The sequence below is a fragment of the Buteo buteo genome, chromosome 4 (genome assembly GCF_964188355.1).
Source record: "Buteo buteo chromosome 4, bButBut1.hap1.1, whole genome shotgun sequence".
Classification (NCBI taxonomy): domain Eukaryota; kingdom Metazoa; phylum Chordata; class Aves; order Accipitriformes; family Accipitridae; genus Buteo; species Buteo buteo.
In genome coordinates, this window is record NC_134174.1 from 880803 (window position 1) to 905895 (window position 25093).

At 45.2% G+C, this 25093-nt stretch overlaps 1 protein-coding gene across 7 annotated transcripts; it reads left to right on the forward strand.

Moving 5' to 3' along the window:
* The first annotated feature begins 731 nt into the window (after nucleotides 1–731).
* On the forward strand, nucleotides 732–24153 carry DENND6B (DENN domain containing 6B). Of its 7 annotated transcripts, none has more exons than XR_012649970.1 (21): nucleotides 732–895; nucleotides 6741–6779; nucleotides 6876–6918; nucleotides 8284–8396; nucleotides 10069–10149; nucleotides 11963–12068; nucleotides 12620–12699; nucleotides 12960–13022; nucleotides 13821–13876; nucleotides 14493–14615; nucleotides 15026–15121; nucleotides 15221–15315; nucleotides 15888–15953; nucleotides 16663–16727; nucleotides 17153–17242; nucleotides 18171–18224; nucleotides 18598–18707; nucleotides 20804–20906; nucleotides 21198–21273; nucleotides 21781–21855; nucleotides 22205–22265. XR_012649970.1 is itself a non-coding variant. In XM_075024486.1 (20 exons), exons 1-20 carry the CDS (start codon nucleotides 752–754, stop codon nucleotides 22325–22327), a joined length of 1725 nt encoding a protein of 574 aa, XP_074880587.1. In that variant the 5' UTR covers nucleotides 732–751; the 3' UTR covers nucleotides 22328–24153. The 7 variants fall into 7 exon arrangements, 3 of the variants coding, with proteins under 3 accessions (XP_074880587.1, XP_074880588.1, XP_074880589.1); XR_012649971.1 differs by having other exon boundaries at nucleotides 21457–21855; nucleotides 22205–22254; XR_012649972.1 differs by lacking the exon at nucleotides 21198–21273 and having other exon boundaries at nucleotides 21701–21855; nucleotides 22205–24153.
* Nucleotides 24154–25093: the final 940 nt, after the last annotated feature.

Here is a 25093-nt window from a genome sequence, read left to right on the forward strand (position 1 = left end):
AAAAAAGAAAAGAGAGAGAAAAAAAAAAAGTGAACAGGTTTTAGCCAGCCCCTCAGGAAATCTGCCACGAAACTGCTACGTATCACTGATATTTTAGCATTTCCTAGCTGTCACTGTCCTCCCACCCTGAGCGCTGAAGAAATACGAGAAGGAAGCAGCTCGTGCCACAGAGTTCACATGCCTCAAATCTAACCAAAAGGAGCACGTTAAGGTCCCAATTTACCCTCTGCCATTCACTTTGGCCAACATCCACCCCGTGCCGTGCACGGCTCTGCTGGACAACCCCTCCGGCCCTCTCGGCGATGCGGGCGGGGGGTCAGCACGCCCAGGCCGCCCACTGACACCGTTCCCAGCCTGCGTGAGTCCACGGGCCGGGCCCAGCCGCGGGCACCGGGCCCGGGCAGCCGCCCCGGCCGTGCCAGGCCGGGCGAGGCCCAGGCCGGCCCGAGCTGCGGCCCGTGGCGAGCAGGGGGCGGAGGGCTGAAGCTCTGGGGAGCGGCAGGGTGAGGTGCGTTTAGCGGCGGCCACGTCTCCCCCCTCCCGCCGTGTTCAGGCGGGCCCGCCGGCTCCGGCCGCGGCCGACGCCCTCCACGCCGCCCGGCCCGCGGGGCCGCTCTGCCCGGCCGGCAGCCGTCTCGATGGTGGGGGCGGCGGGCGCGGGACCTCCGGGCCGCCGGGGGGCGCGGCGGGACGGGGCGGGGCCGTGCCGGGCGGGGCGGGGCGGGGCGAGGCGGGCGGAGCGGGCGCTGCCATGGACGCGCTGTGCCGGGCCGAGCCCCGGTCCCGCCGGCCCGCAGCCGCCTCCGCCTCCCCGCTGCCCTGGGCTCGCTTCTCCGCCTGGCTCGACTGTGTCTGCGTGGTCACCTTCGACCTGGAGCTGGGCCAGGCCATGGAGGTGCGGGCAGGGCCGGGGAGCGGGGTGGGGAGCGGGGGGGGCCTGTCTGGGCCCGGGCAGGGCCGGGAGCTGTGGAGAAGGGGCGAGGGGAGGGGGGGACACAGGCAGGGTTTGGGGGAGAAGGGGACGCGGCGTGGGGCAGCGAGCAGGCAGGGGAGGGGGGAGGCAGAGCAGAGGTGGGGGTGTGAGGGGGACGGGGCAGGGCTGGGGAGCAGGCGGGGTGGGATGGGGAGGCGGCAGGGCCGAGAGGAGCCAGGGCAGCCCAGGGTACCCACGGGGGTGTGTGGGGGCCGGGGGGGTGTGTGCTAGGAAGAGGGGTGAGTGGGTGAGGTGGGCGGAGGGCTACAGGGCCCCCGAGGAGGGGGAGCGGGCTGCGAAGGGAGGAGGGTGACGGGGAGAAGGCTGTGGAGGAAGGGCTGTGGGAGACAGGCAGGACTGGGGTTAGGGAGCTGCGGGGGCTGTGGGGGTGAATGTCGCTCAGAAATACAGGTGTGATGAGTGGGGTCAGCAGGCGCTAAGGAGGGGCCGAGGTGGGTGTGTGGGGAAGGGGTGGGGAGCTGGGTGGGCAGTGGGGGAGCGATGGGGAGATAATGGGGTGCTGAGACGGCTCTGTCAGCCTGAGGAGCTGAGGTGTCAGAGGCTTCCCAGGAGGTCTGGTATGCCTGTGGGGGTTATTGGGGGGCCAGGGAGGGTGAATTGGGAGTGAAAGGGCTGGGGCAGTTTTTCCCTATTGCCCGGAAGATTGCACTGTTTGCTTCTGAAAGAGGATTTGAAGGGAGTTAGATACCTAAGGCTCGTAATGTGACTGAAGGCAAAAGCTGGTTGGTATTCCAAGAAAACGCAACATAAGGGGACCAGCTATGTCTGGATTATTCTGAACCCAAGGCATTATCTCAAATTCCTTTATATTTGTTGTGTGATGGAACTACTCCTCACTTTTCCTTGGTGTAAAGAGGTTAACACAGTTTTTCAGAGAATTGAGACTTTCCATTTTTAAGTCATGCTTAAGCTTCTGAAGGGAATGGAAAGTGGTAGAGATCAAGTTAACCTATTGCTGCTCTGATTTCTTAAATACTTGATTATGCTTCTTTCCATGAAGCCTGAAAATAAATAAAAAAAATCAGCTGTAGACCTAAGTTTCACATGCTCTATACTCTTTCCTGCAAAACCAGGACTGATATACCCTGGAAAGGATATGAATACTGGGATAATAATTAGCATTTACAATTTAATGCTTCATAGGTGTGTTTTAATATGTAGCTACAAAAGTGCTTTCTTACCAGCTTTATTACCTGTCTAGCATTATAAGGAGGGGACTTTGTGATTGGGGTATTCAGAATACAGTCTGTTAATCCCTGGAAAGGTATCTTTCTTCTTCCTTTCCTCTCTTTTCCTCCCTTGCCTATATAAGTATTGATGGGAAAATGTTTCTCATGTGGCATAAATGACCAAGAAGACTGGGAACGTCTCGGCATCTGGACTGAGTGGTGCCACAATCCCACCGTCACTTTTCCTTTGGTTGTCCATTGTGGATTTCTGTCTCCGAGCGAAGGGTTTGGGCAAGGAACAGGGGTCTGCGTTGGGTAAGACGCCCAGAAAGGAAGCCAGGCAGAGGAGAAGCTGTGTGATAAAGATCCTGCATTCCATTCTTGATGGGGTTGGGAAAATAAAAAAGCTCAAGCTGTTACTGTCTTACGGGAAAGTAAAATTATTTCAAAATTTTGAAAAAGTATAAATATCACTATTGCCAGTAGTCAAATGGTGTTGTTATCTTCCTGCTTAGTCCCTATTTCCATCTGTTGCCTTGGTTGTTTTAGGTTGGGTCCAGACCCTGCGGCTTGTCTCTAAGCAGGCTGATTTCTGCAGTGAAGAAGAGGGAGTTTTATGATTTGGGCTCTTGACTGCAAGTTTCTGGGTTAAAAAAAATGCGACTGTGGCACCCAGCCCTGTGGGACTTCAGTCCTGGCTGAGTTTGCACGGGAACTTTGCCATAGACATTACCAGATCAGTGTAACTGACTGAGATTAGATCTTGACAGAGCTCTCTGTGGTTTTGTGGATGTATGTATATCCCTCTAAAGAGTGATTTATGCACGGAGGCTGCTCACGCACCCAAGGATTACACCGAGTGACAGGCTTGGAGTACTTGGAGTAACTTGTGCTACCTCACGTGCTCGCAGCAAAGTGAGTCAGAAGGAAGGGAAACCTCCCGTTCTGGAGGTTGCACCATACTTTCCTATCATCTCTGTAAAACAGTGTGTGAAGATGCAGACATCCCAAGTGTAGTCCAGCCTTAGGAAGTCCCCTGCAGTTCTGCTTTAGGAGCAGGCCTGTCTCAGTTGGTGTTTCTGTGCTGAGATCCTGCCATGCTGTCCTGAAGAATACTTTTTGCTGAGTATAGAATTCTTTCCAAATAAAACATCTCTTTTCTTCCCTTGCTGCCCAAAGCTACGTGGAAGCCACATTGTTGAAGCCTGATTAGCGTATGTTGTCTGTCCTTCAGTGACACTGATTAGAGAGGCAAAATTACCCCTGGAATGGGGTAGGCTCTGTGGCTACAACTTCGCAGCCAAGAGCTTGTTTAGGGTCTGCTCAGGTTTCTGAATATTGCGTGACTTGTGTTCTGTGCAGTCGTCTCGCAGTGTAGATACACCATCAGCCTGAAATTCAGTGACTGCTGACTCTGCTGCTATTTAAATATACAGTAGAAAAGGTGTTTCAAAGGAAAATACAGGTTAATGCTGAAATTAGGTATAATTACTGTTTCTGACTCATCGACCAATTCACATTTCTTCAAATAGTCAACTACAGACAGCAGAAATACCAGGGAAAGAGAAGACACGTTTCTGAGATGATCCTCTCTGGCTAGCAGTCTGTGTCCTGCAGGAGCAGCCCTTCCCACCAGCCGTTTGCCCTCCGACTCTGCAAAGGCTCTGACTTCTCTGGTGCCACTGTCATAGAAACGCTGAAAATTTGTCCCCATGGCTTTGAAATATCCCTTTTCACAGCAGCACTGGCTCCTCCCTCCCCGAGCTTTTCCAAACACAGGCACTTTGTGAAGCTGGGTTACTTTGGAGTCGCCAGAAGTCATTTTCTGGGATGTTCTCCATGTTGCTATGACAGCAGCAGAGTACTTGGCACCCTTGCCGATGTCAACAGCAAAGCTTTAGTGCAAGGATCTGTTTTCAACAACATGTGTCACCTCCACGCTTGTTAATTCAGTATTGATGGGAGAGAGAGCTATGTCACCAGTTATGACATAATTTAAGCCCTTGGGGGCTACTTCTGAGATATTCAGGGACTTTCATAAATAAAAATTTCCTTTTTCTTTACTGTCTTTTTGCTTTTGAAAAGTTCTAGTGACTAGGATTCTTACTATTTTACCTTGAGTTTTTAACCCTGTAAATATTTAGTGATTTCCCCCCGGCCCCAAACATAGAAGTACATGTCAGACTGTTAAACTGAAGGGGAAGCAAAGATGCAGAAGATAAGGCCCATTTTCCAAAAGCATGAATTTTGGGGTCCGACAGTGCTTCTATGCTCAGTCAGAAGCATGTAAGCCTGATTTTTTTTCTCCCCCGCCCACAAAAATGCTGAGCACACATCTCCAAGTGAAACATATGCTTAGCGTATCTGAAACTTGGACCCACAAAGCCGCTAGGAGCCATCAGTATCCACTTCTGGTCTGATTTACTTGCAGAAAGACCCCACAGGAAAGGCAGCAGGAGAATTAGAAGTCTGTCTTGACTTTTGAACTTCAGTTTAGATCATCAGCAAGCATTGCAGAAAGCACGATGCTGTGAGATTCCTGAGGTTCTTGATGAATCAGCATCAGATGTCCAGGTCTCTGTTCCTGTTCTATCCATTATTAACAAAATAAATGTTTGTATGATCATTAAATTAGTCATAACCACAGGAATTTATTCAGTTGCCTAATGCAAAAATATAGCAAGCAGAGAAGTGTGTCTTCTCCTGTGGCGTAGTTGTAATGCATCCCTTTATGCTTCAGTGTCTAAAAAGTCTTCATTCTCTAGTCATGCCTTAATGTGCTGCCTCAACGCTGTAGCTTGGATGTGATAATTTTGCTCCTGTATTTTCGTAGCTTTCGTCTTTCAGAGAAGCTTTAACTGAAGGCTAATCAGTGTAATTTTTAATTGTTAATTTGGCTCACTCTCTGAAGCTGATTAGATGACCTTGCCAAGGAATCAGTGGGGAATTGTCAGAGCAAAGCAAGCTCGCTCAGTGAACTTCCAGCACTCTGGCATGGTGCCACCCTTGCTATTTATAGACTTGTAAGAAGAGTCAAGCACTGAAGAGAGCTCCTGATTTGAGTACCAGATGACTCGCACACTGACCTGAAGCAAAGTTAATGCCCGAGAGCTGCAGAAGTCTGATGAGCAGATCTCCATTTTTCAAGTCATTCAGTGCTAGTTTCTTTCTCATCCCCTTATGCAAAGCCACCTGCAATTTCTGACATTTCCTGATCAGTAAGTGCTGTAGTAGCTGTATAGATTACTTCTACAGATTTGTAAGTACTTTGGTTTCTGTCCTCTGCCCAGTGACGTGTGAAACTCATTATTGCTGTAGCTGTGTCATTTCTCACTTCTCAGTGGGATTGTTTCTGTAGTGGATCTTGCTTGCAGTTCTGCCCTTGGCCCTGACCTGAGAAGTCTTGCACAGAGTTCTCTTTTATTGGGTTACAGTAAATGCAGAAACAGTGTTATCAGCATTTACATAGTTCAGCTGCAAAGCTAGAGTCTTTAACTAGATGCTTTAAAATTCTTGACAATCTCTCTTATCTGAAATGCTTGATGATAAATTGGGTGTAACACAATTCAGCTGTCACTGGTATGCTGACAAAGCATGAATCTTCAAGCCTGTGCCAGACCCACCTCTTTCTGTACAAAATAAACCTTGGCTTGTCTTTCTAACAACAGATCAAATCAGGGAGGCTAAGCCAATGCTCCAAATCCCCTCAAACTTCTCCTGCTGCCCATTTTCTGCTTTTCGGTCACTATGAACAGCATCTCTAGCTGGTCAGTCACTCAGGACTGTTAAATAAGTGTTTTCATCCTGGAGGCTAGGATATATACCCAAGTCTGTGTCTAACACCAGACTTTGTATTGTTTAGTGTACATAGGATATATTGTTTTCTAATCTCTTCATACAGCTAGAACCTTTGTCCAGACTATCATTGTCTCACTCTTGATTATTGCTACATCCTTTCCTCTGCCCTTGAGGACAGTAGTCTTGCCCTGCCTGTATCTTTGCAGAATGCTGCTGCAACGGCTGTTACCCAGTCACGGCTGTTAACTCTCTCTGTGCGATCCTCTAGTGGCTCTTCTTTCCATACCTCATCGCATGTATGCGTAGCTTCATTTTTAAAGCCATTCTTAGTCTGTCCCTACTGTCTGTCTTCTCATTTCATTGCTGTGAGATCTGTTTTTACCTCTCAGCAGCTCATGATGCCAGCCTTCCTTACTCCTTCAGAATATTTGGTGGGTTTAGTGAATTGTGACTTTTTAGCAGGAATCAATACAGAGAAGTTAGCAACGGGGCTGTGGAGCTGTTTGTTCACCGAGCTGTCAACTCTCAAGTTAAAATCTAAGTAAAATATAAGCCATTTGGTTGGTCTCCAAATCTACTGGAATAAATACCGATTCTGCGACAGGTTCAGTGCAGCAGGCTATTGACAGATTTTAAATGGGTAGATGTACCTTATTGCAGGATATATTACTTTGGGAAAAATAAGGCACTTACTGTATGGAAGCAATGTTTATAGATCTGTGTAGAAGTCGGGGGGGGGAACTGAGTGAGTGACTTATTGGCTCTTGTCTCTTTTGCAGTTGGTATATCCTTATGACTTTAGGCTAACAGAGAAAGAGGTAATAACTATTTTTTTTCTTTCTTTTTCCCTGGTTTTAAAGATGCTGAGCAGCAATGATGGAGGTTTTCTTACTGTGTGTTTTTGTTTGTTGCAGAAAACTAGTATCTGCTACTTGTCCTTCCCAGACTCCTACTCAGGTAGGTAGCGTCTGTTGGCCTTGCCTGCAGCCTGCGGGATGGTTCATTGCCGTTATGAAAGAAATGGGTTCATGATGGAAAGAGTGAGTCATCGCCTCTAATGCAGCAGAGACTGATGGGCTGTATCTCCTAGAACTGTGACATCAAGGAGCGCCCAGCCCTTAGGTCTGAACAAAGAGGCTTCTTGTCATTTTGATTGCTCTCTGGATATAGAATCTGTGATCTAGTGGGTGACAGGACGATTTCTTGATAAGCTTGCGCACTCATGCTTCACCCATGCAATAAAATATAAAAAATAGTCACGGAGGGTAGGTTCCCTGAGGTTTGCGGCTGTCAACTGTCAGCATTTCTGTGTTTGTGAGTCAAGTGCCCAGTGAAGAGAAATAGATGGGGAGAGGATGCTTTCACAGCAGAAGTATTCCCGAAGCTTGTATTTATAAATCAGAAAGGTGGCAATAAGAAATAAACATGTTAATTCATCCCAGTACCTGTTTCTTTAAGAGTGGTTCCTGACTGTTAGTTTTCTACAGCTTTGCCCAGTTTATTTTTAAATGTTTTTAAGGATGTACTTTCACTAGGTTCTCAGAGTTTGGTGAACACTCAGCCAAATGTCCATTTTATTAAGGTAAATTATTTACTGATAGTAATATCTTCGTAACACATGCAACAGTCTTTACCCTTCTTTGGAGCATAGCACCTGCAAACAGTGGGAAGGGAGTATGTCCTCTCACCCTATTGTAGCGCCTTAGTCTGTTTAGCCTTGTGTTTTTTGCAGTGAACTTAGTGTGTTTAACTCTTTGCTCATAACTGACTTCTTTGTGCATACTCAGCCCTGCTCCTTCTGCCCCTCAAACTGATGAAAACTCCTGAAGACTTCATGCTTCTTTTTCTTCTGCTGTACAAAGGATGCTTGGTGGGGAGTGAGCAGTATAGTGTGACCTGGGAGGTGCCTGGCTGTGCTGCTTGTCTAGGTCATTTGCTAGAATGATTGTGCAGGGGATTGTTGTTATAATCAGTGTTTGTGTGGTCTTGGATTAAGGCTGTTTGTAGGTTTTTCAGTAGGGTAGATAAGAAATGGTGGTGCAGCTACTCGGGATTGATGGTACTGGCCAATGTCTGTAAGTTTTGCAGCCATGGCCTGGCAAGGTTTAGCTTAATGATAACAGTTCTTGTGTTCAGCTGTGTGTTTTTCCTGTCTTGCACCAGGTTTTGGGCATTTCTTTATGCTGTACCTCTCCATTTTCAGTTTTGGAGTTCCCTGTAAATCAGCATCCCTGTTTATGTCAGCATTTCAGATTTAACCAATTTCCAGCTTTCTCTCTACTGAAACTTCTTCCTGAGCATTTATGGTCTTCTCTGTCTCAGGTGGCCTGGGGGATACTCAATTTAGCTTCCGCCTTCGTCAGTCTGGGGGCCAGAGGACCACTCATTATGAGGATGATGGCGAGTACAATAGAGAAGCACCCCTAACACTGCAGGTCAGTTGCATTTCAGTGCACTACTTATACCTGCTAAGCAAACAGTAGTCTTACTGGATTAAAAGCCAAATATACTTTCAATTGTTTTCTGTGCATAAAATACTCATTTTCTCTGGCCACGGGAATAGTCAGAAAAGGAGAAAGCTTTCAGCACAGGGACTTACTTCCACATTAATACTCATAGAGGGCTGTGTTGAGAATCCCAGCTACTCTGAGAGATGGAACTGAATCAGGGGGACCCCAGATTAGAGCAGTGTTTGTGTCTAGCTACAGCGAAAAGATAAATGGTGGCCCACAGGTGACATCCAACAAGAGTGCATGGCTACCTGAGCATTATTATTGTGAGGCAAGGCAAGAATATCCTTGTCTGTGGTAAATTAGATGTTTACCTCTTTTGTTGAGGGATGGCAATTGTTTTCATTTGTTGCAGGATCTATGTGTATAAAAACAGCCGGAATAATTGGCGTGCCACAGATTCACACTTTGGCTTGCTATATGCAGGCTGGTTTAACCATACTCAAGCACTAATATCAGGAGTGTCTGTTAGTTGTGGTTTTCCTTCAGTGAACTGTCTGTCCATTTCATGCAGAGAAGGGATGTGCTGAGCACTGTTGCTTCTTTTAATTGAGCAGATGGCCACCAGATCAACTTGTCCTCTTCTGCTTTCTTCTTTGAGATGACGCTTCCTGTGCATGTGCCTTTTTAACACTTCTGCAATCTTCTTGTGATATGCTTTTGTGATATGCAATCCAGAAATGGATAGTGGTCTGAGAGGGAGTAGGAGGATTTCTTTTCCTAAATTCTAGTCTAAAGTTTTTTTAGCTTGCATACATTTTTACTGCTTTGTAGCAATCAGACACTGCCTCACAGATTCACCTAGCTTTAAAGAAGTAAGGGAAGTAAAACTGCCAAAGTACTGGATTCTGTTGTGGAAAAATAATATTTGGGAAGAGCCTTAAACTGTGGGGCCTGTGGGGCTTCGAAAAATGATATTAAGGATGGTCTTTGTGTTCAGCACTGATAATTATGCTTCCTCCTTGATGTCTGTGGGAACTTAGAAGGCATAGCATGTTTGAAATGATCACTGGGGATTTGTATTAAATCTGTTAGTTTTCATGGATGCTATGAAGGAAGCATCATTCAGTTTTGTGCTTCATCCTGAGCAAAGTTTGACTGGTACTGCCTTAAATGCCTGACTAAAGAGGAATGCAACCGGTATGGTGGAGGATCTTTCCTCCACTCAGAAGATGATGTATTCCTTCCTCAACAATATATTATCCTCTGGCTAGCGAAGAAAACTGACAGTCAGCACATCAGTGGCAGCAGGGGGTGGCAGGATGAGTTCAGTGGGTTGGCTCAGCTGGTCCTACTAGTGGAAACCTCACTTAACCCTTCAGATGATGGCCCTGAAGGTGCTGCAGAAAGGGGGTAGTGAAAGGTGCTACATGGAGGCTGTAATTTTTTGTGAATTTAGCTGTTTTGTATCCTCTCTATCTTCGTATTTGGTAAACTCTCCCAAATAGCTGAGCATGGATAACTTTGGTAAATAGGAGGGAGTGCTGTAATTGTATCATAGCAGGAGTGAGGTATGTTGTTTGGTGACTGGCTGGAGGGAGTTTGGTGATAGCAAGAATCGTTTTCTCACTAACAGCATTGTTGGTCTCTCTTGCAGCGGGAGTCAGCTCATTATTTTGGTTATGTATACTTCAGGCAAGTCAAGGACAGCTCGATGAAGAGAGGTTATTTTCAGAAGGTGAGTACTGAAACCAGATAGCTTGCTACTCTCAACTGGTGCGTAGCTGTAAAAAGGCACCTATCCATAGCTGTAAAATAGCACCACTTCCTACGTGACACCCACAGTGTTTCTGCAGGAAACAGCAAAGGTCACAGAGAACAGGAATATGTGGAAAGTGTAATTCCAAACAAACCTGGATGTGGTTGCCATGGTGCGTTAATCACATGAGCAGTGACCTGCTGTCTGAATCATGAGATCCTAAAGTACTCGAACATTTGCTTCAGTATGTACTCTAGCGTTGCAGATAGTGAGAGGATATACTTCATTATTGCAGTCTGTGCTAGTTATACCTTAACACTACTCTTATTATTGCTTTAATCTTTCTTCTCCCTCATAGCCATCTGGGAATGGATTTCCTGCTGGGCTGATTGCTTCTAACTAGCAGCAGTGACACTGCTGGTACCTCACCAACCTTGTCTCTTATCATAAATTTCTTTGACACAGACACTGGGAAAAATAATATAAACTGCATGTTTATTTCAGCATAAATATGCAAAGTGCTTTGTATTTTTCACACAGATAGTTATCATCACTGCCTGAAAGAGAGTGGAATTTCAGGCTTCTTCTAGAGAAGGAAAATATTTTACTTCCATCTGAAGATCCATTTTTCTCCATGGGTCCATGGAATTACTCTTTCAGTAGTGTTTTTTCACATAAAAGATAAAATGCCATCCTCTCAAATGAACTTTGAACATCTGCTCTTCAAAGAGCACTGCTTCATAGTAGATCAGTCTAGTAACTTGCTGGAAGATGGGGACACCATTCTGTCCCAGCAGTTACTTGGCCTGCTGTGCTTTTATCTCCTCCACCTCTAGGCAGTGACGTAGAGTTTCTTTCAAAGAGACATGCCAATACAAAAATTAATTTCTTCATCTCCACTAAAGCAGTGGATTGATCACTCAAAAAGTTGGAGGATTAGAGAAACTGGACAACATGGAGACCTGATGAACAGATATTTATACCAGGCTAATGCCCTTGCTCTTTGGTAGACTTGGAAAAGTAGTGGGCATATTGAATTCCTCAGTGAAGTATATTGTCGTGCTTAGATGGTTGGGTTTTTTTATTTCAAATGGCAAAGTTTGGGGTTGGAAAGGAGGTTTAAATGACTACTACAGAAATTTTCACTGGATCCTAATTAATATATTCATTAATGATTAGAGTAAGAGAATAATCAGCATAATAATGAAAACCCTCAGTGGGTCTGAATTGGAAAAGTTGTAAAAAAATAGTGGTATATTTTGCAAAGAAGCATTAGGAAGAAGCCAAAACAACAGCAAAAAAGGCATTGCTGGAAACAAATCATCATTATTTCAAGTTACTTTGTTCTTCCTCAGAATTCCTTTAGTTTGTTTATCTACCTAATTTTAGTTTCAGTGGTCTGCTCCTTTGCACTTCTCTGTCTGAACAGTTGTTTTGGTAGCTTGGAACCTATCAGCAGTTTATTTTTATTTTTCTTCCAGTTGATCTTTTGCTAGGTCACAATCTCATCCCTCTTAGTTGCAGTGGCTCCCTGGTAGAAGCTGCCCGCTGAGATTATTCATTAAACAAAGAATTCCTTGCCTGTGTGGATACCCAGGGTCTTTCAAAGCCTGAAGGCTCAGTGACTAGGTAGCTGGCAAGAACCCCACCAGTAAAAGTGCTGCTTTTGAGGTCTTCCATGGTTTTGATGCTGGTTTTTAAGTGTAGTCCTCTAGTAGGCAGTATAAGTATATGCAGTGCTAGAAATGATCATGTCAGGGGGTCTCTGACTCCTAAATGTAACTTTTTTCAGTCTTTGGTGCTGGTGTCACGCCTTCCATATGTGAACTTGTTCCAGTCATTGCTGCAGCTGATTGCTCCGGAATACTTTGACAAGCTGGAGCCATGCCTGGAGGCAGGTGAGCAGTCAGATCGAGGAGGGAGGGTTTGCATAGTGAAATCTTTCCGAGGTTTTATCAGGAAGTTCTTGAAAGACAGCTGAAATGTTCCAAATTAGTTCATTCTGGAACAAATTCCAACCGGGAAAAACTTTCATCCAAGTGGTTGGCTTGTCAAAATTATAAACAGCTGTAAAGGATGCATTAATGAGAAATGTCTGACAACCTTAATAGATGATGCTGTCAGTTTTACATACAATGTATTCCCAGAGAGAGGAAAAAACTGCTAATGCTACATCTCTGTCTAGATCTTTATTGCGCTATTCAACTTAATCATGACTTATCAACAGTATAGTGCTGCTGGGCCTGCCGTGGAAACAGTGGTGCAGATGTAAGTCTGGTGTCTGACCTAAACTTGCACAATTATTTGATATAGTGTTTGTTTGCAGCTAGCTAGGGGGACACGTGAACTAGGAATGAGTGATGATTAAATTGGCAGAACTCGTAGGACCAGCTGAATTAGCTGTATTGACCTTCAGATTAAACTTTTTTCTTTACCTGTGTCCCTGCAGTGTGCAATGAGATTGATCAGTGGCCGCCTCCTGTGCCAGGACAGACTCTGAACCTTCCAGTGATGGGAGTTGTCATTCAGGTACTTGTTGCTGATGATCTGTACTCAGCAGCAGGCTGAGGCACACTGGGAAGTGGAACATGTATCCCTTTTCTTCTGGATGTTGAAATTGCTCTTTACTCTAGATTCTTTCCCTTTATTCCTAACTTCTGTACTATTAGAATTGATAATTGAGGAGGCTTTCTTACATGGATGGTTGGTAGGAAAGCAAGCAAAGTGTGTGTGCATCCTACCTGATTCCATCTCCCTGGATAATCTGTCTAATCTTATTTGTAATCTAGGTGAGAATCCCATCAAGGGTGGATAAACCAGGATCAAGCCCAGTGAAGCAGTTCAATCAAGAGGTGAGACGAAGTGTGGCATGACACAAGCCAGTGATGGGCAGAATCTAGACTACTAAGGAAGGAGGGTGGAGAAGAACTGGAACTCTTTCAGCCTTATCTTATTTGAAACCACTTTGGCCTGGGATGAATGTGGTTTAAGCTACCTGTCTGGTTCAAACTGCGCACTTTCTTGCCTGTGTCTTTCAAAACAGGATTCTCTGCACAGAATTTGTGTGCTTCAAGTTATGTATGTGTGTTGTTCTCACAGTTTTTGTTCACCTTGTCTTTCCTGGGAATTCATGTGTAGGTAGGTCTCCACGGGACCCTACCTTAGTTTTCTCTGTTGTTTTGCAGTATTTGCTGTCTGAGCGTCTTTACTGCTTTTATTCAGCTTTGATTTTTATTCTTGTTCATTTCATCTTTTCCCTTCTTTGAATAATGTTGTCATATTTCACAACTTTTGGTACCCATATTACCAGCCCTTATTGTCTCTGTTTGTGTCTTAAGCCTTGCACCAGCAGAAACTCTAGAAAATAAAGGATCAAACACAGGAAGTCTTTCACATCTTGAAAAGAAGGGATTCTTGGCTATCTTCTAGCAAAGGAAATTCATTTGGACCTTGAGTGCTCGATGCAGATCTGTTCCCGGCTCATATCTCTAAGCGTTAACCTTGTTCTCTTCTTTTTGTGCTTATTGTAGAGAGAGCTACTTTGTGATTTGTGTGGTCAGTTTAGATGGCATTTCAGTCAGGATGCTTCCATTTACTAACAGTTTCGGGTTTGCTTGATTTTTTTTTTTTTTTTTTTCTTCCTCATTTAGAATCTGTTACCAGCCCCACTGGTTCTCCCCAGTATTCACGAACTGGATCTCTTCAGGTGAGAGCCACCATCCCTGCAACACTCTTCTTTCCATCTGCTTTTCCTGCTCATAGTATCCTATAAATCGTAGGTATAGTGAAGATGTCAAGTGAGGAATGAAAAATTACTGTTTTGCAGAGTGTCATTTAGAATACTGGGCTTGCAGGGCTTGTGCAGTCTTTAAACCTGTGTGCACTGCCCTTAAAACAACCCCTCGTATCCTGGCTAGAGGAGGGTTTCTTCCCTTGGCCTCAGCTGGTGATCAGCTTAAGCTCTGAAGCATACACATTGTGTGTCTGAACCAAACTTTTCAGCATTATAGGTGCTATTCTAATAGACATACATCTGCTGTAATCCACATGCATTTTACTTTGCTTAGATGAAAAGACGTACTGAGAGCAATATGATCAGCAGGTTGCTTTACATTGCTTAAAGCATTTCCTTTAAACGTGTATAAAATGGTTGAACAACGGCATGTGTAAAGGACACATGGCATTCTGTTGTGGAATACTAAAAGTCAATCCTAGATTTCAAATTCCCAGATAGAAGCACATCTGGGTAGGCTTATATGGAGTAACTGTGTCTGGTCTTTCCTGAACTGCATTTCTAACCTCTTTCTTCCTTTCACTAACAGGTGTTTCCAGCCAGTATTAATTCATATCCAGATGTTGTGGGAGCTGATGTTACTAGGAGAGCCGATTGTTGTAATGGCACCATCTCCTACAGTTTCTTCAGAAATGGTTCTGGCACTTACCAGGTAATGCCCTCAAATTCTGAGATACAGGCAACTATACTAATAAATTCTGTCAGTTTTTCTCTTTCAGATCCACCCTTCTGCCAAGTCAATTGTGTTAGATTTAGTTTTCCTATGAAAGCATGTAAGACAAATAGTGTAGCAAGAGAGTCTTGCTCATATTCCACCAATGGTAGAGAAGAGTACAAGTGAATCTCCCATATTGGGAGACCTTATGGTTCATAGTTGTGAGGAACATTGTCTCCCCAGCTTTTGAACTCTGCTTTAGCAAAAAAAACCCAACCAAAATCTGGAACTCCTCCAAAGTGTTACCTCTGGCAGGACAAAACACTGCTCTAGGACATAAACCTGATGTAAAGACACACTCCTCCTCTCTGAAGTTTATATGGCAACTATTCTGTCTATTGTTACAGCTGCCTTGCTCCTCTGAGGTACTGTTGTGACTACCGCCCCTATTTTACTATCCATGACAGTGAATTTAAAGAGTATACTACCAGGACACAAGCTCCGTAAGTAGCCAGTAGACCCTTGCTACCCACTTGCCACTGTCTGTGTGTGAAGGAAACCCTGAGGTTAGCATTGTTCTGCCTTTTTTTCCCTCTTTCTAGACCAAACATTGTTGTGGGAGTCACAAACCCTTTCTTTATCAAAACTCTCCAGCACTGGCCACACATTCTTCGGGTTGGGGAGCTCAGAATGTCAGGTAAGGGTGGAACCAAAGTGCTGTTGTGCAGGTAGACCTTGTTAGAGGCTAACAGTGAGTTGACAGTTGCAGTGCTAGCCATCGTTTTACACATATTCATTCCTGTGAAAGCTGAGAAACCAAAGGGAAGTCTAGACTCTGACTCAGTTGATGTGTAGAATGAGCACAAACAATGGTGAAGACAAATTGATGAGAGGATAACCTGCTGTGTTTTTTTTCTGAAGCATTAAGAAAAGGAGAAGTCCTTCCGGGGCAGCAAAGAGAAAATTGCATAGAGAAGGAGAGCGTGGTGGAGAGAGAGAGAGACTCTGATTATTAATAATCTACGAAGCCAAGAAAACCTCTAGGTTGAGGAGTGGGGTTTTTTGCAATGCCTCCTTAACACATACCGGTTCCAAAATTTTAGCAGGAAAGTTAGCAGATGAGAAGGCTTACGTGAGGGTGGAGTTAAGGGAGGATATGATTTACAAGTGTAGGACTGAATGTTCTCGAGTGTGAGGTCTCTCATGTGCATGCTGTGGCTGTGACGGTAGATTCAGAGGCTGAACTAGTCATTTGATGTCTTTCCACAGGAGACCTGCCCAAGCAAGTTAAGGTGAAGAAGCTAGCTAAACTAAAAACTCTAGACACGAAACCAGGTAAGTCCTTTTGTCAGACATCGTTTAATTTTGTTTACCCTTCCACATGGGGGATTTTGCAGGCATGTGTACATTGCATACGTTACTCATTGCATCTCCACAATGGACATTTTGATGTTACCATCTTCTTACACGTTATCGTCTTCTCACACTTGATCCGCTACACAGTAGTGGCATTTCCCATCTAATACAGAAAATCTGTACATCTTTGTTCTGAGATTGAAAATGCCAATATAAATTAATTGAACTAATTATTTTATTGTTGGGAGAACAGCTTCTAATTTTCTTGGGTTTATTTTATGTATCATACCTGCTTTTTAGATGTGATGGAAGTCAAAGGAACTCGCTTACCTAGATACAGCTATCTTTCACTTAACTTAATGTTCATCTCAGGCCTAGCCATAAGCTGACTCCAGTAAATTACCTCACCGTAAGCTTAGCATGAGAAGGTCCTTGAGATAGTTCAGCCTCCTTTAATCCTGCTGTGAGTATGGGCTGCATTAGCAATTTCATAATTTTTGTAATCAGTTGTTTATCATTTTTGTAATTACACACACACATACGCGGAGCTGCCAGGGTTTGTGCTAGGAATTTTGGTTCTATTATCCCTGCACTTTATAACAATGCCTCCTCTAGATACATGGGCAAAGATTTGTTTCTAACTTCTGTTTTTTCCTGGTTTTGGTTTGTTGGGTTTTTTTTATTCTAGGAATCTATACTTCCTATAAAACATTCCTTCACAAAGACAAAACCCTGATAAAAAGATTGCTAAAGGTAAGCAGTTTCCACTCTGTCCTGTATGTCATTATGGGAAAACTGTGCTAACACCTGGGTTTAAACAGACGAAACTTCCAAAAGGAACAGACGTTTTACAGTGTGTGATGATTTAGTCAAGTATACTTGGCCATGTTTATTATGGCAGTTTTAAAATTTTTCACTTCATGTTATGGATTAAATGCTGACACTAATGATAACCTAAGTGAGAACAATCCTTATCAAAAAAAGAGTCTGAGAAAACAGATTCTATGTAGTGAAACATGTGTGATATGTTTAACTAGAAAGGAGAATATGTGTTTTGAACGGTACAGTTTTCCAGACTACTCTGGACTGGTTGCTTGTAGCTGCAGTGTTTGCAAATTCTGCATCTAGCTGCATAATAGAGAATAGCACCTTTGTGAATGCCCTGCTTGTGCTTGCAGGGGATTCAGCGGAAACGCCCATCTGAAGTCCAAAGTGCCCTTTTGAGGCGTCACCTCCTGGAGCTCACCCAGAGTTTCATTATTCCCCTGGTGAGTTGAGCAGAGACTTGTCAGAGTGGTGTAAAGGTGAGAGAGGAGGTGAACAGGACATATTTGAGTGACAAGTTTGCACTTGCCCTCTTTCATTCACGCATACCTGAGCATCTGTAATAGATTCCATGGAAAGGAACTAAATGTTTCTTGAACGGAAATTTCAGTAATTAGCATAAAAGTCTGCAGGTTGGATATTCAGCACACTGTGTGTAAAGACAGAACGTTGTTTGTTTCCTGCAATGTAGGAGTAGGTGTTCCCTGTCATTTGATGCTAATGCCAAGTATTTGCTCTTTTTAACAGGTAGTCGAAGCAGACATATAGGGAAGGAACAGGAGCCCAAAACATTCCTCTTGCCCTCTAACGCTAGAATCAAACCAATTGCCAGGGTGAAATGCTTCCTTCTGGCTTTGGGAAGCTTTGCTGTAGAATTTGAGGCATGTCCATGTGGTGATCACCACCATACGGCAGATTTTAGCGAATGCTTTCTTTCAAGGCCTTCCCTGTCTAGTCCCCCTAGGAAGCTGCTGGTGCTTTTTTGGTGACCGTGCAGTTGGCCAAGTTTGGCTCCTCCACTTTCTTTTCTACATCATCTTAGGAGGTAGTACATGGGAGGACAGAACATCTTCTCAGATTCTAGTCCCTCCTGCCAACTTCATCCCACCTGACCTTTTCTCACACGGCATGCTTGGAGTTCTTGCAGCATAGTTTTGTGACCTAGCCCCTGGTGGGAAACAATCTGGAACACTTAGGCTCGTGTAAAGTGCAACTATGAAGGAAAAAAAACAGAGAGAGTATAAGGCTGTTGATTGGGCCTATGATGTATTGGAGAAAACAGTCAAACTCAGTGACCATGCAAGAGGCTCCTTGATTGTCGTAACTTGTATTTATTTATTTATTTATTTATTTTATTTTATTTCTTCTTAGGAACATTATATTGCAAGTCTCATGCCTCTGCAGAGGGCTATTACTCCATGGAAGGTATGTTGAATTTTCCAATCTCTTCTGCTTTCCTTTGAGTGAGAGGATTGGGAATAGTTATGCCATATGCTGATCACATACTCATACTCTCCGTGAACTTCCCTCATTGAAGCAAGAGGGTTATTACTCCTTTAAAAAAAAAAAAAAGTTGAAACAAACATTGGGACAGATGCTTCCTGTTTTGCAGTAAGTTCAGCTATTGTGAATCTAATTTGAATTTTACTAGCAAGCCTCATTAAGATGCCCATGCATTTTTTTTTTGTTCTCATAGTCATTGAGTCTGCCTTTTGCAACCTCTTCCATTGTAAATATAGACCTCATTTTCCTCCGGTTCCTTTTGGGTGCTGTGTAATATGGTCTTTCTGTTGTGCAGAATCCTCCACAGATTCGTCCTTTCCGACAGGAAGATTTCATGAAGACCCTTGAGCATGCTGGTCCCCAACTTACCTGTGTACTTAAGGGTGACTGGTTAGGCCTCTACAGGTAGGATTTTGGTGATTACTTGCCTTATCCCCTTAACAGCTGGTGCAAGTTATAATGAACATCAAATGCTGAATTAGAATTGGGAGCAAAAAGGGAGCTTTGGGACAGAGACTGATCACCTGAAAAACTCATGCCTATGAAGAATTGATTAACTAATAATGGTCAGGAAGACCAAATGCAGGGCAGAATCAATCCTGTGTTTTATGTAGTCTCTTAAATGGATACCATGGGGTTTAGAAGCTGTCAACTCTCCACCTTCATGAACTTAAACTAAGTCGTCACTGCTGGAGAAGAAGGGGACTCGTCTCTGACATCAGCTAGGTCATTTATTGTCCTCCAGGGAATCTTTCTCTTCAGTGTCTGGTCCTGGGCAGATGAGGTATAAAGACTTGTAGGTCTTCATCCAGTAGTGGTTGTATGTGTTTGTACACATATACATGCATACACAGCATTCAGGACAATGGTCATTTCATTTTTACTGCATGATGGCAGTGCTGTTGAAACTACGTCCTTCTATGTTCTTTCAGGGTAGAATTTGAGAGAGCATGCAGGAGAGTTTTTCCAAAGTTTTCATAAAGGATAATTAGTTACAAATGAGATGGTGAAGACACTTATCATAATGTGAGTAGGAAAAATCCAGAAATCAGATACCCTGTGGGAAGGAAAATGGGAGATGTACAGATATGGAGAAAGGAAAAAATTCCAGGATTGAGCAGAGAAAATAATCATGGATTAGTATGTTTTGTTGTTGTGATAAAGTTTGTACCTTTTTGTGCTTTAATGTATTTAGCAGAAAACAAGCAGTTCCACTCCTCATGGTGTGGGTATGGTAGATTTAATTTTGGTTATCTTGGTTAGCTTGTTATTTGTTACTATTTTTCAATAAATTGGTTGAGGTTTTCAGGCAGCTGATGTACATGCAGAAGTTTACACATTCCGGGGTTCTTAACTGTGTGAGATTTTGTGCATATACTATTTCTGGTGTTCCTAAGTCAAACCCTTAATTAAAAAAATAAGTCTGTCTGTATCACAGCAGCATCTTGAGATATTGGTTGGGTTTAGGACTCCACTGTGCTGTGGAGAGTGCATGAGCAAGAGTCCTTGAAGTTGCAAAAAGAAACCGTACAAACATCAACTGCGTTCTGCTGGTGAAGTGCTCTCTGCAGGTAGCCTGAGGAAGTAGCTTGAAGATATGCTAAGTGGGCCACTCTTAATAGAGGACAATGCTGAAATACGGCATCTGAGATATCCCTGCTGTTAATGACAGAGTGGCAAAGAATGTGATGCTAAAGTGGCCGTTACTCAGCTCTATATGGCATCTTAAACTTTCTCATCTTTTTCCTTTCTGCTGCCACAACCCTTGTCTTTCAGTTAGTGGCTTTTCAATCGCATTTTGAATTTGATCTAAAGTTCTGTAACACTCTGAGATAAAAACAGGTATTGTGCTGCCCCCTGTTCATTTTCCTGCGTAGCTCAGTAAAAACGGAGGTTTATTACTGTACTGCACTGGAGAGGTGTAAATTACACATCCTTTGACATAGCCTAGATGATTCCTTGTTTATGTAGGAGAGATGTAAATCACCAATTATATGGGACTTAGGTCCATGCTAGCAAATGGTTGAAAGGTTTAAATATCAGGAAAGCAGAGGAATTAAGCAAGATAATGCAGAGGAATTTGAATTTCTTCCTATGTTGAACCATCCTAGTTATCATAACTCCAAAGAAAAAGTGGGCCAAAATCAGGCTACAGAAGGGCAAAGAGCACCACTGCTTGCGTGGGCTGAGGTGTGAGCAGATGCAAATGAAGGTGTGAGACTGGCAGGATTGCCCCCCTTGTTGGTGACAACGTGCTAAAGCTGCTCAGCTGTATCATGTTCATGCCTGACAGAAGAGAAGCCTCTGGAGTAGACAAGATACCAAAAGAGCGTATTAGCTCATAATCGGTTACCATCCCTAATGACACTGTGAATCAGAATGTCTTTTCCTCTCACATCTGTATCTGCTGCAGTAGGAGGGGGAATCTGTGTGCAATGGAGCCAGCGTGCTTCTCTGGATTCCCCTCTGTCCCCTTCTCAATGTCACCTCTCTTTCTGCAGGCGTTTCTTCAAGTCCCCCAACTTTGATGGCTGGTACCGTCAGAGGCACAAGGAAATGACCCAGAAACTGGAGGCCCTTCATTTGGAGGCAATCTGTGAAGCGGTATGTTCCAGCTGCAGGTATTAAAACCAACACCAGAATTCTCAGGCCTGAAACCTGGGAGATGAGGGCGCTGCTACCTTGGACGCTTATTGACACATCTCGATTCTGCACTGATGGATGGGGGACAGTGCTTTGTGCCCTTGGGAATGACAGTTCTGCCTCACGTCTGTCAGTGCACAGGAATAACAGCACGTGTGGGGGACAAGAACACGAGCAGCTCAGCTCCCCTACTTCGTTAGCCAGTGCAGGTCCTGCTCTGGCTGCTTCTATCAACTATTTTTCATTCATCAGGCCCTTCCCAAGCCAACAGAGTGCCAGACTGGAAGTGTCATCTGTTGCTGGCTTCCTTAATGCCTAATGAAAATAGGTAGGATTTTTAGTAATGACTGCTGGTACAATTTCTTAAACTGAGCAGCTGCTGGGGTAGTCCCAGGAGCTCTGGCAGCCTACCCAGGCGCATCTTCAGCTGCAGCGCTTGCTTCACTGTTCAGCAGTGCAGGTCCTTGAGCATGGTGTGGGAAATGCCAAAGCTGTCTCCTTTTTTTAACAGGCCTGACTCTGGCAAATAGATTTAAATTCTGAGCACAGCACAGAATTCACGGTGCTGACTGGAGGAGGGGAGCCCTGCACTGCCTGCATATTACTGCATCTTTCCTTGGTTCTTCTCTTGCAGGCAAGAGCTTGATGCTGTCGTGGTCAGAAAAGTGGGGAGAGCTCTATCTTGCTCATTTAGGCTTAAGTGCTGTGAGCAGAGTTGTGAAAGAGGATGAGAAACCTCCTCGATTTTGTTTCAGGCTTTGCTTAGGGGTATCTCTTTGAGAAAAGCTTCCGTAAAGAAGAAACGTCCCTGAAGAAAACTGTTCTCTCTCTTTAGAACATTGTAGCCTGGATGAAGGACAAGTCTGAAGTGGAGATTGTAGACCTGGTGTTAAAACTTCGTGAGAAGCTGGTAAGTTTTCCTCCTGTCTTACTGCACTCATTCCTTTCTGTCTGTATCTCTGTGGCAGGGACAGACCAGGGACATGGATCACACTTGTTGCTTAGAAAACTTTGTTCTTGCTCCCCAATATGGAGCACTGGCAAATGGGACAGTCATGAAACTTTAGTATTTGCATACAAAAGGATTCAAAGTTCTGACTCTTCTCATCTCCCTGAGGCCCAGGTGACAGTTTCCTGTCTGTTGTCTCATGCCCCAAACTAAAGAGACAACATGAAGTTTGCTCAGCCAAAGGCAAAGCAAAAAGAGGAACTTTGAAGCTATTTTAAAATTCCTCTCTCTCTCCTCTCTCCCCCTGTAGGTAAGAGCCAGGTGCCAGCACCTCCCTGTGAAGGAGGAAACTCTGCAGCGGGTGGGCCTGTATATTGAGACCATCATCGGCTCCTTGCCAGAGGATCTCCAGACTGTGCTGCACCACCACTGAGCACGGTGAAGGGACTCTGTTGGAGAAGGAAGGGCCCTCCCACCCTGCTCTGAGCTGTGGGCAGCTGCAGTTGCGTTAGGAAAGGAATGTTCTTCTCTGATCCAGCCAGCGTGACCTGATCTGGACCTTGCTCACAACTGTGTATGATCCTGAGCACGTGAGCATGTGGGTCAGAACTGTAGCAGAAATGGGGAACTGTGTGCGCTATTCTCTGTCTAGTCCTGCTTTGAGGAGCTGGATTAGGGGACTGTAAATGAGAAACTGTTCCCCGTGTGGCCGTTAGTAGGTCAGAAAGTGACAGCCAGGCTTCCAGCAGCATGTGATAGGCTGTGCAAAACCTGTGTTGCCCATCTATACACATCCATCTTTGTCTAGTGCTCAGGCTCTCAAAATTTCAATGCCATCATCCTACCTTCAAGAAGCGGGACCAGCCCTGTAGGGGGGAGTTGTTTCCAGGACAGCTCCTGAAGATAATGAGAGAGATGCTAGTCCCCCCCATCCCCCCCACGCAAATGATGTGAAAAAATTGTCACTGCCCGTTCAGCAGCCTGACTCATGCCTGCAAGAGCTTCAGCTGTGATGGGAGTGGGAGGATTAATTGCGGGATGTAGAATGCTGCTGTTCTTTCTCCAAGGCAGAAACAGAAGAAGGGGCTGGTGCATCTGCAAGGAACAGAGCTCTCCAGAGATCATGGTGGAGTGCTGTGTGAATGGCAATAGCTACTGGAGCTCCACAGAGAGGAGCTGGCCTCCGAATATAATTTATTCTGCTTGAAAAATCAAGTTTGTGTGCTCTAGTAACGTACAAGAGAGCTGGAGCTCTGCCTTGGGCAATGAGAGATCTAATGTGGTCAGCCCACTTGCCGATAAAACACATCGGAGAATGTGATTTTTACAGCCTGAATGAGCCTTGCCAAGGGGGAACTCACAGAGTGGCCCTTTTGTGGGTCCCACTGTGAGAGGTGTGTGCTCGCCCTGTGCTGATGTCAGTGGGGAGCAACCTCCAGCTCTCACCGCAACTTGTTCTTACCACAACCCAGCTTCCAGCTCGGTCATTCTGCTCCCGTTCACCTCTTGGGAAAGAGAGAGACGTGAGTGTGTGTCTGGGCTGAATGTAGGAAAGACTTGAGGCTCTGCTACCAGCTTTGGAGGCAGTTGCCCTCTGCCCGAGAGCGCAGTCTTTCTGCCAGCTGCCTTGGAAATGGATTTGCTGTAACCCTGGGGTTGATTGCTGCTACTGTAACTGCATTTCACCATCTGCCAGTCCAGCCAGGGCCTGAATGTTTGCCTTAAGAATGGGTTTTTGGATGGGTCTGGCAGCCTGATGTGTTCCTCTTCTGTAAGAAGCCCCGGAGTGTACCTTTGCACGCAGCAGGAGAGTTCAGCATTTCAGCCGAGGCCTGCACAGAGCTGTTGGCAGTGCCCTGTGCTCACGAGGTGGAAGGTGTGCTGTTTCACTCGCAGTCTCTGCCTGTTGCTGCACTGCCTTGGGCCGGGGAGGTGTCAGTGAGTCTCAGAGGTGGCTGAACACTTCCTGCCTTTTCTTCTCCAGAGCCAGGCATGGGCAGTGCAGGAACAGCGAGCAGGAGGCTGCTCGGTTTCCCACCACCTCCAGCCTGGAAGCAGCCAAGCGAGGAGACATGCCATATCTCCCTGTAGTAACAAATTCTGTACAATACTCCCTAGTGGCAGCCCTGCCTGTACAGTGTATATTCTGTATATAGAGTTCATGTGTGCGTCCGTGCAATAGCTCTGCAGTGACTGTGGTGGACTGAAGCACTAATGTATAGTAGAAAATAATAGTTTAAAAAAAAAAAATTAAGCCAAGCTGTGTCCTGTTTTTGAGTCTTAGTAGATTTATTCAGTTAGGAATGGGGCTTCTCTGCAGAGGTGCTGTTGAGCTTGGTCACTCATGGCCCTCAGCGTGGTGTTTTCTCAGTCTCCGTTAGACGTCTGTCCGGGGCTCTCAGTCAGCACAGAGGCTCCTGCCGCCTTTCACAGACTTCTCTGTAGGGTTCACTAAGCCCGGCCCTGCAAAGGGTGACTCGCACCTGCTGGCTGCTGTGCGTCCCTCTGCCCTACCCACGGCACATCCAAGGCACCTGCAAAGCAAAAACTGCGTGGGGTGGAGGGTCCTGTGGTCAGAAGCCTTGGGACCAGCTGCCAGCCCCAGCCGCTCGGGCAGACAAATCCCCTTACTGAGCATCTCAGAGTTCAGGTTCACTTCAGGCTGCTGTCTTTTCCCCCTCTTTGTACCCAGTTGAGTCCTTTTGGCTTTTGTGTGCCGGTTGCCGCTGTTGTGTGTACTGTTTTCTCTTCCCCCAGCTCTGTCATCGCTTCTTCCAGGAGGGGTTTGTCCTCGGCTGGGTTTGGTTCTCCAGAGACGCTGGCACTCCTGGAGCCGACTCTTCAACTCTTTCTACCTGGTTATTGATTTTTGGCTTTTTGTCCTCCTGGCTATCTGCTGTTCCTTTTAACACCCTTCGTATGTGCTGGTTTGTCTCCTTCCCCTTTACCGTGTTGGAATCGTGGCCTTGCTGCCGCATGCCCTGATGGTGCCCAACCGGCAGCATTGGCTGTGGGCCTGCCCCACACTTGTCCAACAGTATTTTCACAGAAACGTGGTGCTACTGAAGAGATGGGGAGGGTCACCCTTGTTTTCATAGTCTTGTGGTTTGTCTCTCTTCTGCTCCCCCAACCTCTTTAGTCTTTTCCAGCCCTTCCTTTCCTCTGGGAATCTGCTGGAGTGGGATCCGAGGTCAATCCA

Coding starts and splice junctions, on each gene's coding strand:
- DENND6B (XM_075024486.1), top strand. CDS start 752: ATGGACGCGCTGTGCCGGGCCGAGCCCCGGTCCCGCCGGCCCGCAGCC. Junction 6,919..8,283: donor CTTCCCAGACTCCTACTCAG/GTAGGTAGCGTC, acceptor TCTCTGTCTCAG/GTGGCCTGGGGGATACTCAA. Junction 21,856..22,204: donor TAAAACTTCGTGAGAAGCTG/GTAAGTTTTCCT, acceptor CTCCCCCTGTAG/GTAAGAGCCAGGTGCCAGCA.